Consider the following 12798-nt stretch of genomic DNA (forward strand, 5'->3'; position numbering starts at 1 on the left):
CTACACACGACGAAATTATTACTGTGCACATGTCCTTATTATTCGTCTAAGGTTACTCAGTTCCAGCTCGAGACGATTTTGTTTATTAGGTTATTAAAGTTGTACAAACAGTCATTTACGCACACGCATCTCAACCAGCAGTGATTAGAGGTATCAGTTCTTGCACGCTTTGTTTATACCCGTAAAATCGCAAGTCTGGAAAAGAGTCCAACATTGCAGTTAAAGCCAGTAAATCAGTGTACACGCTACTTTTATAAATTTAACCACGTAACGCGTACCATTATAATAATCATTAATTAAAACGAATTCTGTGCATATAATGAACAAGGCTACGCGCATTACATCGTCGCTATTGACACAACAAAAACGTCACAGTAGGTATTTGTATTTATCTTGCAAACGTTGTGTATTTCAACAAATTTCCTTATCATGCTATATTTTTCCAATAAATAAACCTTCGAAATATCTACTATCAGAAAATGTGTCTACATACGCCGTTGATCCATTTTATCATCGGTGTCTGCGTTAAAACGTCGTAGACTCAGCATACCTCTTAAGTAATCACAAGGCTAGCAATCACCTACCACTTAAGATACTTTGTTATCATTAGTTATTAGGTAAATAATGATTTACGTTACTGGTTTATTAAGGAAGTCCAATTTTTGTAAGTTATATTTGGCGATAAATTAATATCCAGAAATGTAACTGGTTACTCAGTCAGCGATGTAATATTCTCTCGCTACAGACTGTATGTTTTGTTCACGCAGTTTACTATCTTTAAGGTAAACGGAACTGCTCTGAAAGTTGTTAGACTTGGTTATTAATTATTTTCTGATAATATTATATCAGACCTGATGCTAAGCTACGAAATCTTTAAACTTTAATTGCTTCTCACACTTAAATCCTACCGTGAAAGAACATCTCTGCCTGGTAACAGCCACTGCTATCTTCATTAATGAATTTTGTTATTTCCACTCAAACAAAGATTCCATTGCTTTCTTAAGGGAGAAATGGTCTTTTGCTATTCTTTCTGTTATGCTAATAATTTCAGTTTGCTTAGAAACTAAGTGTCGGAACTTCTTTTATTAAGTTTAACACCCTTTTACTTAAGTTACTATTGTGTACAGAAGAAGTGGATGATAGTGAGCAAGTGAAAGCAAATTCTAACCCACAATAAAGCGAGTCAACATTTTAAAAAATATAATCCAGAAGCCTACGTGCCACCACCACCTTAAGCCATGGCATCTAAATAACAGGAGCAAAATTAAACCTCTTCAGGCGTTGGCTGATCGCGACCCACCATCTTTTCCTACTTTAGGCGTCACTCGTCACAAAAAAGTCAGTAATCATAAAACCTTGCGTGCATAATTAAATGGCTCCAATCAATTATTAATAAACTTTTAACGTAAGATTTTGGCAATGAGTGGGCCAAATTAACACTGTATGACCAATCATTTATCACGATCCAGAATTCATTAATGCCAGCGAAATATCAATCATCGCCAGTTGAGTTCCTATTTCTCAAAACTAAAACCAATTACCATTTTGCAAAAATAACGTTCCACTCTATTCGCTCAGTGACTGCAGAATTCTACAACTCTCCAAGTCGAACACTCAATTCTGTCAGATGGTACCAACGTCGTTCGGCAAACAGTTATCGCAACACTCAGCCATAAATGACTTGGCGGACTGGGACAATAATACGAATTTTGAGAACCATCCTGATCAGCAAGTTATCCCCATTGAGAGTCACGACTCATTAACCAGAGTCTGATCGCACAGTCTGTCATAACTCTCGCTTTTAAAAAACATTTAACCCTCTCCTCACTATCAAACAAACAAATATCTTTCGTTACCTTGAACAATCACCACGTTAGTCATTTACTTAGAATTCACTAACGGTAACTCGAAATATCTGTCCTCGAGTAATTCGCGTCTATCAGTATACCAAATAAAATTCACTCCACACTGCAAGTACTGCTGTTCACTGCGGTTGGCTCCCGTATAGCTAGCAATAACTATTCACATGTTACCTTTACCCAGTTCAGTCAGGTTCTTCTTTGCTGAGTCTTCCCCAAGGACAGTTCAACCACGACTAATTTAATCACCTGTAAAACCTTTTAGGAACAAATTACTAAACAAATGTATTACTTTAACAATTAATTCAATTTTTAGATTGCCTTTGACTCTTTCTTCTCGTGGCCAGCTGCAGTCTGCGCAAAGTAAATAGCATCTTCGTAGCTAACATTCGAATTTCAGCCACGCATCAACAATGGTACACTATATGGTTCGAAAGGACACATATAAGCAACATAGAATAATAGCATCAAACACACATTCAATACGTCTTAATTGCAATCCGGCCACTGCGACAATACGGGTGTGTTAGGACGAAACAGACCACTGTGACGACACTTCACATAATACTATTTCCTTTTGAAACGTCACAAATTCCATCGACTGGCCAATTCAGATACGTCAGTATCGCAGTTGGTCTGTGCATGATGGGTGTGTCCATTTTTTAAATTCACTTTTATTGTTTTCGATGAATCGTGGCTACATTTATTGGGAAACGAACTCTCAGAACAACCCACTTGTGGAAAGCGTCATTAGTTAGATCAAGAATTTTTGGATAGTGTGAAAACAGGAGTGTGGTGTGCAATTAGTGCAACTCGAATTATTAGACATGTTTCCCATCAAAGCATAACTCCTGATAGATATTCTGAGAACAAACAACTACTATCGGCTGGAAGGCGTCGCCATGGGTAGTCTTCTCAGTCCAGTGGTGGCCAAATTCTTCATGGAACAATTCGAAGCACAGGCACTGGACTCGGCGACTTGCAAACCTAAGGTGTGGTACAGGTACGTCGATGATACTTTCGTGGTGTGGAGCCATGGTGAAGAACAGCTCGGTGACTTCCTAAGACACTTGAACAGCCTCCATGCCAACATAACATTTACCATGGAAGTAGAAAAGGACAAGAAACTGCCATTTCTAGATGTGCTGGTCACAAGGGACGGCGGAAACCTGGGACACAGCGTGTATCGAAAACCGACACACACGGACCGATAACTGCACAAACTGTCAAACCACCACCCGAGACAGAAAAGAGGCATGATTAGTACGCTCGTAACGAGAGCAGGACGAATATGTGAGCCGCAACGCCTCAAACGAGAAATGCAACACCTGGAAACTGTCCTGAGGAGCAATGGGTCTCCAAAAATTATATTAGAAGTGTAACAGAGTCAAACCCTCGGCGAAGTAAGGAACCAGAAAAAGAAATGTCGTGTACGGCTTTTCTGCCATACATTCCCAGAGTGACGGACAGAATCGGCCGTATATTGCGCAAACATGGCGTAAAGACGATTTTCAAACCGACAAAGAAGATCAAAGAGTGTCTTAGATCGGCGAAGGATAAAAGAGACCCACTTGCAATGTCGGGAATATACCGTATACCATGCACATGCGGAAAAGTTTATGTCGGAATGACTGGACGATCCATCAACACCAGGATCAAAGAGCATAAGCGACATTGCAGGTTGGGGCAGGTGGAGAAATCTTCCGGTGCAGAGCACGCACTGAATGAGACCGACCACGTAATAAAATTCGCCGACACGGAAGTTCTGGCTGTAGAGAAGCACTATCACACGCGCTTGTTCAGAGAAGCTGTAGAAATACAAAAACACGCGAACAGTTTGAACAAGAAAGAGGAAAGCCTTAAGATCAACGGATCCTGGCTTTCCGTACTATAGCGAACGACCGTTGCAGGTAGCAAGAGGAGACCCGCACCGGAAATGACGTTGGCGCGCCAGGTACATATAGTCTGCGCCCGCGAGCTCGGCTCCAGTTCACCACCGGCAATGGAGGGTGAAGCTTTGACAATGCCAGCCACTCGTGCTGGCGAAACGTCAGAAAAATCATTAGATGAACGTCGGCCGAAGAACCCGAGACAGAAGCCAATAGGCAGTTTGACAGTAGTAATGGTTACAGACAATGCTGCAGTTACGAAAAAAATTGCCGAAATCTTAAGGATTCAACATTCATGCCGCTTTGTCCACTTGCATCAGCTTAACAGTACAAAAGTGTTCCAGAGTGGAATCATTTTCCAACATTTTATTGAAAACAAAGGCAATTGTGAGTTTCTTTCATAACTCTAGACTAGCCAGTGACAAACTGCGCAACGCTAAAACAAGAACTGAAACTGATACAAGAGCTGCTGACTCGATGGAACAGCTCATACTATATGCTCAAAAGGATTTTGGAAGTGCGAATTGAGTTTGCGATTGAAAACAATGAAAGTTCAAAAGCGCTACCTTCCCTCACAGCAGAAAATTACTTAGCTATACAAATGATAATAGGTCGTCTTAAATCTTTTGAAGTAGCAACAGCAACAATCTCTGTGGAGCCATACGTCACTGCTTTCTTAATTATACCTCTTATAAGAGGTATTTTTGCAAAGTTGACAGACTTGGAAAGCACCTTAACGACTAATGAAGCACGAAGTGTTCTCAATTCCTTAATTAAATCAGTCAGTGCAAGACTGAAACCATTTCACACACGGACTGTTAATATGCTTGCGATATTATTAGATCCAAAGAAAAAGAAAGGAAAGAAAGAAAACCTTGGTTTCAGGACATTTCAAGCGGCAGACAATGCACAATTACTCCAGAAAGAGTATGCTGCTACCATTGCATCAACACCAAGAATAATACCTGAAACAGAAGCATCCGTGAGCAGTGCTAAAGCGTCTATTGATACGTCTACCAGTTTGAAATCAGCAACAGTGTAACGTCGATGTCATTACAGCAGTCAGTGATTCCATGATTGACCTTCGCCAATATTTTGAAAAATCTGTGGTAGACAATCATGCTTGTGTATTAGAATATCGGGTAAAATCTAATAGTACGTTGTGTGTTATAGCCACTAAATGTTTGTGCTGCCCTGCGACTTCATTTCCTGCAGAGAAGGTTTTCTCCAAGGCAGGGGAAATAATGAATGAAAAAGCAACAAACTAAAGGAGAAGAATTTAAATGCATGACGTTTTATGAAACAAAATTTGCATATCTCGTAATTTGTCTGTCAAACAATAGACTAAAGGTCAAGAATTTAAATACCTTCCTTTTTATAAAACAAAATTTGCATATCTTGTATTGCTGTCTTTAATCAATAAGAAATTCCTACAACGCTATTTTTCATTTGAAGTACTTGCACAAAACAATCAATAGTTTATAAAAATGTTATCGATGATGTCTCCTGAGCCAGCTATCGATGTTCAAGTAACACTAGTCGGCAGCGCCACCCAATAGCAGCGCTCCGAATCACTGCTGAACAACGGTCGACGAAACAGGCAAAGGAACTATTCAATCGATGTCTACGGCGCGAATTCAGAAGTGCCGGGGAGAAAACACACCGGCACAATACCTCTTCATTAGTTATCCAATCCGCCCCTCTACTCTGCAGCACTCTTTTGTAGAACTTCATTTCAAGTGTTATTTTCTTCTTGTCTGTACTGTTTAACGTCCACGTTTCACTTCCACATAAAGCTACACTCCAAAGAAATAATTTCAAAAAATATTTGCTAATGCTTAAAATCGTATTAGATGTTAAAAAAGCTCTCCCCTTTTCCTCTTTACTTCTGCCATCGTCAGTAACTTTGCTCCGCAAATAGCAAAACAGGTCTACTGCCTTCAGAGCCTTATTTTTATTTGTTATCTGTGAACCTATATTCCCTTTCCGTATTTCTTCTTGTTTTTCTGTGGTGCTTTCTCAATGTATACTTTGGATAACATGGAGGACTGATTCGATTTAAGCAACAGTGGTCTTAGCCCCCTGTTGTCCGCACGGAAACTAAGTTCACTGTACTGTATCTCTGTCATTCTAGTAAAGCCAACCATGACCTTTAAATAGTAGGGGGAGATCCTTCTCTAATCTCTACTAATCACAATTTCTTCAGGAATTAGTTACCCAAAAATATTGTATATTCTGGCACTCAGTGCTTATCTCTGGAAGATTCTATTCCCCATGCCACACAGGCTGTACTTAAGGGCTTCTTTCTCTACTCCCGTTGTGTGCAGATGTTTCTTGAAATACCTATGGGCAGCCATGAAACTTACCATGAGTCTATTCTGATTCCTGGCCAATCCCAGTATTACAGGAGTTTCTGAGTCATGAGCTTGTCACATTTCTGTTCTTGGGTTTTAGTCCAACGTTCTGTGTGTTGCCTCCTGATCCAGCTACTTGGTTTAGATTTTACCATCGCCTTTGTGTCAGGACAGATTCTGGTCCAACAAATAGACTCGTTGCCCTGCCTTAGGGATAGGCTGCAACCACGGCTCACTCCTTTCATGTCCTTAAACTCTTATAATTCCAGTCTGGTTTTCCTTTCCCTCCTACATTTTATCTCCGTTACCTCATAATATACATGAGTGTATCCCACTCAGCAACGTCAAAAGCTTTCTCCGAATCTACAAATGCTATAAATATAGTATTGCCTTTTTTCAGTCTATTGTCTAACATAAAACATAGGGTCAATAGTAACTCTAGTGTTCATATATTACTCCGCAACCCAGTTAGATCTTGTCTGAGGTCGGTCACAGTCAGTCTTTCCACTCTTCTAGAAATAACACTACGATGAAAAATGCATTTTAAAAAAGAATGACGCACCACAGAGGAATTATCTGAATGAGATGGAAATCCGTACATGTGATGTACATGTACGCACAAACAAATGATTGCAATTCCAGAAAAAAATCGTATCTTATTCAAGAGAAAGACCTTCACAAATTGAGCATTGTCCCACTTCTTGCCCATATGCAAGCAGTTATAAGCTTGGCTTTCATTGACAGAGTCGCCGGATGTAGTCCTGAGGATATCGTGCCAAATTCCGTCCAAATGGTGCATTATATCGTCAAAATCCCAAGGTGGTTGGATGGGCCTGGCAATGATGTTCCAAATGGTCTCATTTGGAAAGAGATCCGGCGACCTTGCTGGCCAAGGGATGGTCTGGAAAGCACGTAGAGAAGCAGTAGATGCCCTCGCAGTGTGCGGACGGGCATTATCTTGCTGAAATATAAGCTCAGGATGGCTTGCCATGAAGTGCTACAAAACGGATCGTAGAATATCAGTGACGTATTGCTGTGCTATAAGGGTAACGCGGATGACAACCCTGATCATCAGTTCTAGTTGTCAAGGCATACGGCGGGCCACAGACAGGTTTGCATCCCACCACCGCCTGTGACGTCTCCAACGCGTCTTCGCTGGTGTTTGGGGCTCTGTTGGTTGGGTTGTTTGGGGGAGGAGACCAAACAGCGAGTCATCGGTCTCATCAGAATAGGGAAGAATGGGGAAGGAAGTCGGCCGAGCCCTTTCAAAGGAACCATCCGGCCTTTGCCTGGAGCGATTTAGGAAAATCACGGAAAACCTAAATCAGGATGGCCGGACGCGGGACTGAACCGCCGTCTTCCAGAATGCGAGTCCAGTGTGCTAACCACTGCACCACCTCACTCGGTTAGGCCTCAGTTCCATGCGGGCTCCTCAGTGACGACAATTCTACTCCATTCAACGAGTTTACAGCTGAAAACGTATCTGAGGACGCCCCAGGCAGCAGTGGGATAGCAATCTGACTGTCGCCAGCCATACCGCCCGACATCCAAGAGTGGTTGTCTAGGGTGCCATTTCATTTCGTAGCATCCGCTGCACCCTTACAGTACAGCAGTACTTCGACGAATTTCGTCCCCCTGTTTTGTTGCCCTTCATGGCAAGCCATCTTGGGTTTACATTTCATCTAGAAAATGCCCACTCACATACGGCGAGAGCTCCACTACTTGTCTTCATGTTTGCCAAACCCTACCTTGGCTAGCAAGGTTGCCAGAGCTCTCCCCAGTTGAGAAAGTTTGGGGCTTTAGGGCAGGACCCTCCAACCAGCTCGGGATTTCGACGATCTAAAGCCCCAATTAGACAGAATTTGACACGATGTCTGTCAGGAGCACATCCAACAACACTATCAGTCAATGCCAAGCCGAAAAACAGCTTGCATGTTGTCCAGAGGTGGGCCAACAATTTGTGAAGCTCTTTATTTTCTTTTCTGTTTTTAAGTGTTGTAAGGTGGCATCATTTTGAGCCACATTACAACTACCACTCCGGAAAGAAGACCCTTTACTAGTATAAACATCGAGACAGGAAACCATTAACGATACTGACATCGGCTAGGGATCTTAATTTGTAGCAGAATATCTGCACGTAGGGCGATAGTGAAGAGGACAGAGACGGGAGGCTGGCTGGAGAACGGGAAAGACACAGATGAGGCAGGCAGGCCTGAGAGCTGAAGACAACAGCGCCTGTAAGCTCCTGGAAACCCCAGGCAGGTGGACGCGGCTTAGCGGCAGCCACGTGGCCGAGGACAAGGAGAAGACACAGGGGCCCGCTCACAAAACGCGTGGCGGCGTGTAGGTGGTTTTTCCCAACGGCCGGAGCGGAAGCTTCTGGAACATCCGGAAACTTCTAGAAGCTTCAGTCGGTTGCAAAATTTAGATTGGTTGGCGCTCAGAAACGTACACCTTCAAGCAACGTGATTGGCCACGCATCTTAAAGGGGGAAGTAAAAAGAACAGGAACTACGAAAAAGCGTAGCGACTGAGAAACACTTGTTCCTGGAGCGTCGAGGAGAGAGGTTGGTCCTGGCGAGGTGTGCGACCTCGTTACTGGGACAGAGTACTTGTAGCGAGAGCCTGAGGATCGTCTGGTGATCCACGCCAGCCGTGGAGGTGCCTACGGAATCTTTTGGTGAGGTAGAACTTATGTTATCTCGCTGAGGCGAGAACCTTTGCAGAGATAAGCGTTAGATCACTGTAGTTGTCGTACAATCGCAACGGTGGTTAGGGAAGTAAAGTAAATTGCTGATCACGTGTCTTTTTCGTTCTATGCTGAGGCTTCACATTGCTTGTCACGAGTGAAATTCTAAATATAATTGCAGTTGCCATAGCTGATGTCAGTATTCCGCGCTTGAATTAACGACCGCGAATATATCACAGGACAGTGCCAGACAGAGCGATTACCAAATGTGAATAGGCAAAACTACACTCCTGGAAATGGAAAAAAGAACACATTGATACCGGTGTGTCAGACCCACCATACTTGCTCCGGACACTGCGAGAGGGCTGTACAAGCAATGGTCACACGCACGGCACAGCGGACACACCAGGAACCGCGGTGTTGGCCGTCGAATGGCGCTAGCTGCGCAGCATTTGTGCACCGCCGCCGTCAGTGTCAGCCAGTTTGCCGTGGCATACGGAGCTCCATCGCAGTCTTTAACACTGGTAGCATGCCGCGACAGCGTGGACGTGAACCGTATGTGCAGTTGACGGACTTTGAGCGAGGGCGTATAGTGGGCATGCGGGAGGCCGGGTGGACGTACCGCCGAATTGCTCAACACGTGGGGCGTGAGGTCTCCACAGTACATCGATGTTGTCGCCAGTGGTCGGCGGAAGGTGCACGTGCCCGTCGACCTGGGACCGGACCGCAGCTACGCATGGATGCACGCCAAGACCGTAGGATCCTACGCAGTGCCGTAGGGGACCGCACCGCCACTTCCCAACAAATTAGGGACACTGTTGCTCCTGGGGTATCGGCGAGTACCATTCGCAACCGACTCCATTTCTTTCTTTTGTCATTTTATTATCTCCTTTGCAACCAGCTGGTGGAGGCAGTGTTTGTAGGTCAGCACATCTGAACATTCTAGCATATACTGAGGATATGGTTAGAAAACAACCAGATTTGCATACGACTAGTTAACGTCGCATATAGAGCAAAGGATAAGCTTACCCTTCTGGACAGCGTATAAGTGTCAGGGCGACAAATTAGCGTTATAAGATCAGTTGTGCACAATTTTTCACTTATACGTTCGGCTCGCAGACTTACCCATCAGCAGAAAAGAGCAAAACAGAAGCGGTAGATTACAGTGTGTGTGTGTTAGTATTTCGCATCATGAATTATTAAACTCGAGGTTCGGTAATATTCACACCAGTCGTTACCTTTCTGCTATGGAATTTACTTTAAGAGCTTCAGTTCTGTCCTATAGGGGTTTATAAACGTAACAACAAGAGATTCTACTTTTTGTTTCAGGTATGGAGCTGGAACTGCGTGAAGACGTGGTTCACCAGCGCCGTCCAGTGGTGCACGGCTGCGTGCTGCTGCTGGTGAACCGCTCGACTCAGACAGAGCCGCCACCCGCTGAGCCGCAGACGCAGCCCCAGCAGCAGGAGCAGCAGGTGGCCGCGGAGCACGGCAGCAGCAACGGGCCCGTGGCAGGCGGCCAGCCGCAGCTGCAGGCGCAGCAGCAGCAGCTGCAGCAGCCGCAGCAGGTGGACGTGCAGTTATAGCGGAAGCGCAGCAGAGCCCACCGGCACTCGAGCCGCAGGCGGCGCTCGCCCGTCCTCGTGTGAGAGACGCAGCCTGCGCTGCGCCGGTTGCTGAGGCTCAGCCCTCGGCGTTCAGCACTGATGCTCGAGACTGAACGCCCCTGCCACGGCGTCGAGCGATTACGTGAAAGGTACAAAGGTGCCGAGACAGTACCACAGATTCTTCCATTCCCCTTTTTTCTTCCTGTGGGCTAGGTAAAGTTTTTGCTATCGATTTTTTCTTTATGTGTGATCCGGGTTCTCATTGTCAACCCAACGAACTGTTCAGTGTGACGAAACACTATATGAAATGAAGAAGAATAGTCGTAATTACAGTTTGTTCAGTATTATGAAATGAAAAACGTAGTCCCGTAACAGTGTCGGAAAAGGTGTTCAAATTGGAGCTGACTTTTGTCCTGTCCCTTATGCCAAGCGTACCCTTCATGTACATAGTCTGTCATAAACATATCTGTTTTACTCCTGAGCGAATGCATTCGAAGTAAACCGTGTTGGTCACCATTGTCTAACTACTTCTTGAAATTAGCCTTTAGAGTAACTCTCGACACTTCTACAGTACAGAACTTAGTTTCATTTCTTAGGGATTAGTAAATTCTCTTACATGGATGCTAAATAGTATCTACGTTCATTAAGTGTAGAGGTTTGGGAGATGGTAATGGTAAAACAGAATGTGTCACATGTTGAGCCCCTGTGGCACATTCCTCTTATCCGTCAGTTTCCATTGAGAGTTGTACAACATTGTTACTGTCATATGTACAAAGTATTAAAATCTGTGATTAAGTAAATTAAGAAATCTGTGATTCATTAACCATTTAAAATGATCTGCAAATGATATACCAAATAAAATAGGAGGTAGCAGTCACATGTAAACCCTTTTCATCTGTGTATGGGCAACTGTCAACATTAAACCATATGAAAATTTGCTTTTAAATCACTTCCAACAAAAATGAAATTGTACCATATTATATTGTAAATAAAGAAATATTACCAAAAAATAGTCAGCTTTATCTTTCTTGTTGTCTCCATAAGTGTGTCAGTTGCTTACCACCCAAGTGTGCCAATGAAGTAAAGATATAGGTGAGTGGAAAGAATAGTATTTATCGGTTTGCAACATTACTATAGGTAAATATACATTTTTGCTTGTAATGTTATGTAATATCTCGTCCTTAAAGGCCTACCAAAAACAAAGGTAGAGAGAAATTATTTTACCCTCGTGTATTATGAAATGTCTGGAGACAAAAGTCTCCTTTGTAGGTATAAACTTGAATTCTACAGGCAGTTAAAGTGTGAAAGTTAGTTGTATGTTTTCACCCTTTAGAACGAAGTGCATATAGATGTCAGGTCCAAACTTATATAATATCATTCCAGCTTTCTGAATGGATTGAAGGCCCCATAGCATATAGGAATTAGTACACGGTTCTCAAGACGCAGAAATGCCAGGTGTGAAGTAGTTTCATGTCACCCTGGGCATATCTTAAAAACCCATGTCTATGAACTACACAAGTGCATACGTTCTCTTCCCTGTCGCTCAGCAAAGTCTGATATTCATCCCAAAAGTAAATATGTGAAAACTAAGCATTTTTTTACCTTACTCATTTCCAATACCCCCTATTAAGTGATGATTCAGATATAATATGTGTTATATTAGTACTCGCTTAACGGCTTCGACAGCCAGCCGCTTCAGGAAACGTCATGATTTCCTACCGCACAGTGCCACTTCAGATCAATGCTACTCGTTCCTCTAGTGCGCCTCCATTATCCGAGCAGCTGACCCAGTTGTGAGCTTATGTAGTTGCAATCTGATGTGATTCTCCTTTCCTTGCCGCTTACATTGTGACTTGATTACGTACCAATGAGAAAGTGAAAATAAAAAATACAGTCTACTACTGGAAAACCACTCAGTTTCAAACCTCCACATTGCAAAAAAAAATGTGACATTCAGAGATCTGGAAAATCTATTCCGTCCCTGAGCACAATACAAGGCGCAATGAGGTCGCACAAGCACGCTTTATAACACAGATATTTACAAATTTCAAAAAATTAATTTCGGAATGTGTATTAAACACATCTTTTTTCCCTTGTGTCTGATTGGAATTAAAGAAGAAGCAGAAAATATTGTGATGATTAAAATAGGTGTGTTAAACTTCAAGAGGCTTCATGAAAAATATCGTAACATTTTATTTATTCTCGAGTCAGAAACATACAGATTTACAGTAGCCATACACGTCAATACATTATATATATAGTCAGCTTTATCTTCCTTGTTGTTTCCTTAAGTGTGTCAGTTCCTTACCACCCAAGTGCACCAATATATATATATACTCCTGGAAATGGAAAAAAGAACACATTGACACCGGTGTGTCAGACCCACCATACTTGCTCCGGA

At 43.1% G+C, this 12798-nt stretch overlaps 1 protein-coding gene across 1 annotated transcript in view; it reads left to right on the top strand.

The window, feature by feature from the left end:
* Positions 1 to 12342, top strand: part of LOC126354248 (metabotropic glutamate receptor 4-like) — a 769434-nt gene extending 757092 nt beyond the window's left edge. The window contains exon 14 of the mRNA XM_050003756.1: positions 10120 to 12342. Within this exon, the coding sequence (XP_049859713.1) occupies positions 10120 to 10376 (257 nt within the window). The 3' untranslated portion in view covers positions 10377 to 12342. The remainder of the gene's footprint in view (positions 1 to 10119) is intronic.
* Positions 12343 to 12798: the final 456 nt, after the last annotated feature.

This window comes from Schistocerca gregaria, chromosome 3 (assembly GCF_023897955.1).
Source record: "Schistocerca gregaria isolate iqSchGreg1 chromosome 3, iqSchGreg1.2, whole genome shotgun sequence".
NCBI classification, from domain to species: domain Eukaryota; kingdom Metazoa; phylum Arthropoda; class Insecta; order Orthoptera; family Acrididae; genus Schistocerca; species Schistocerca gregaria.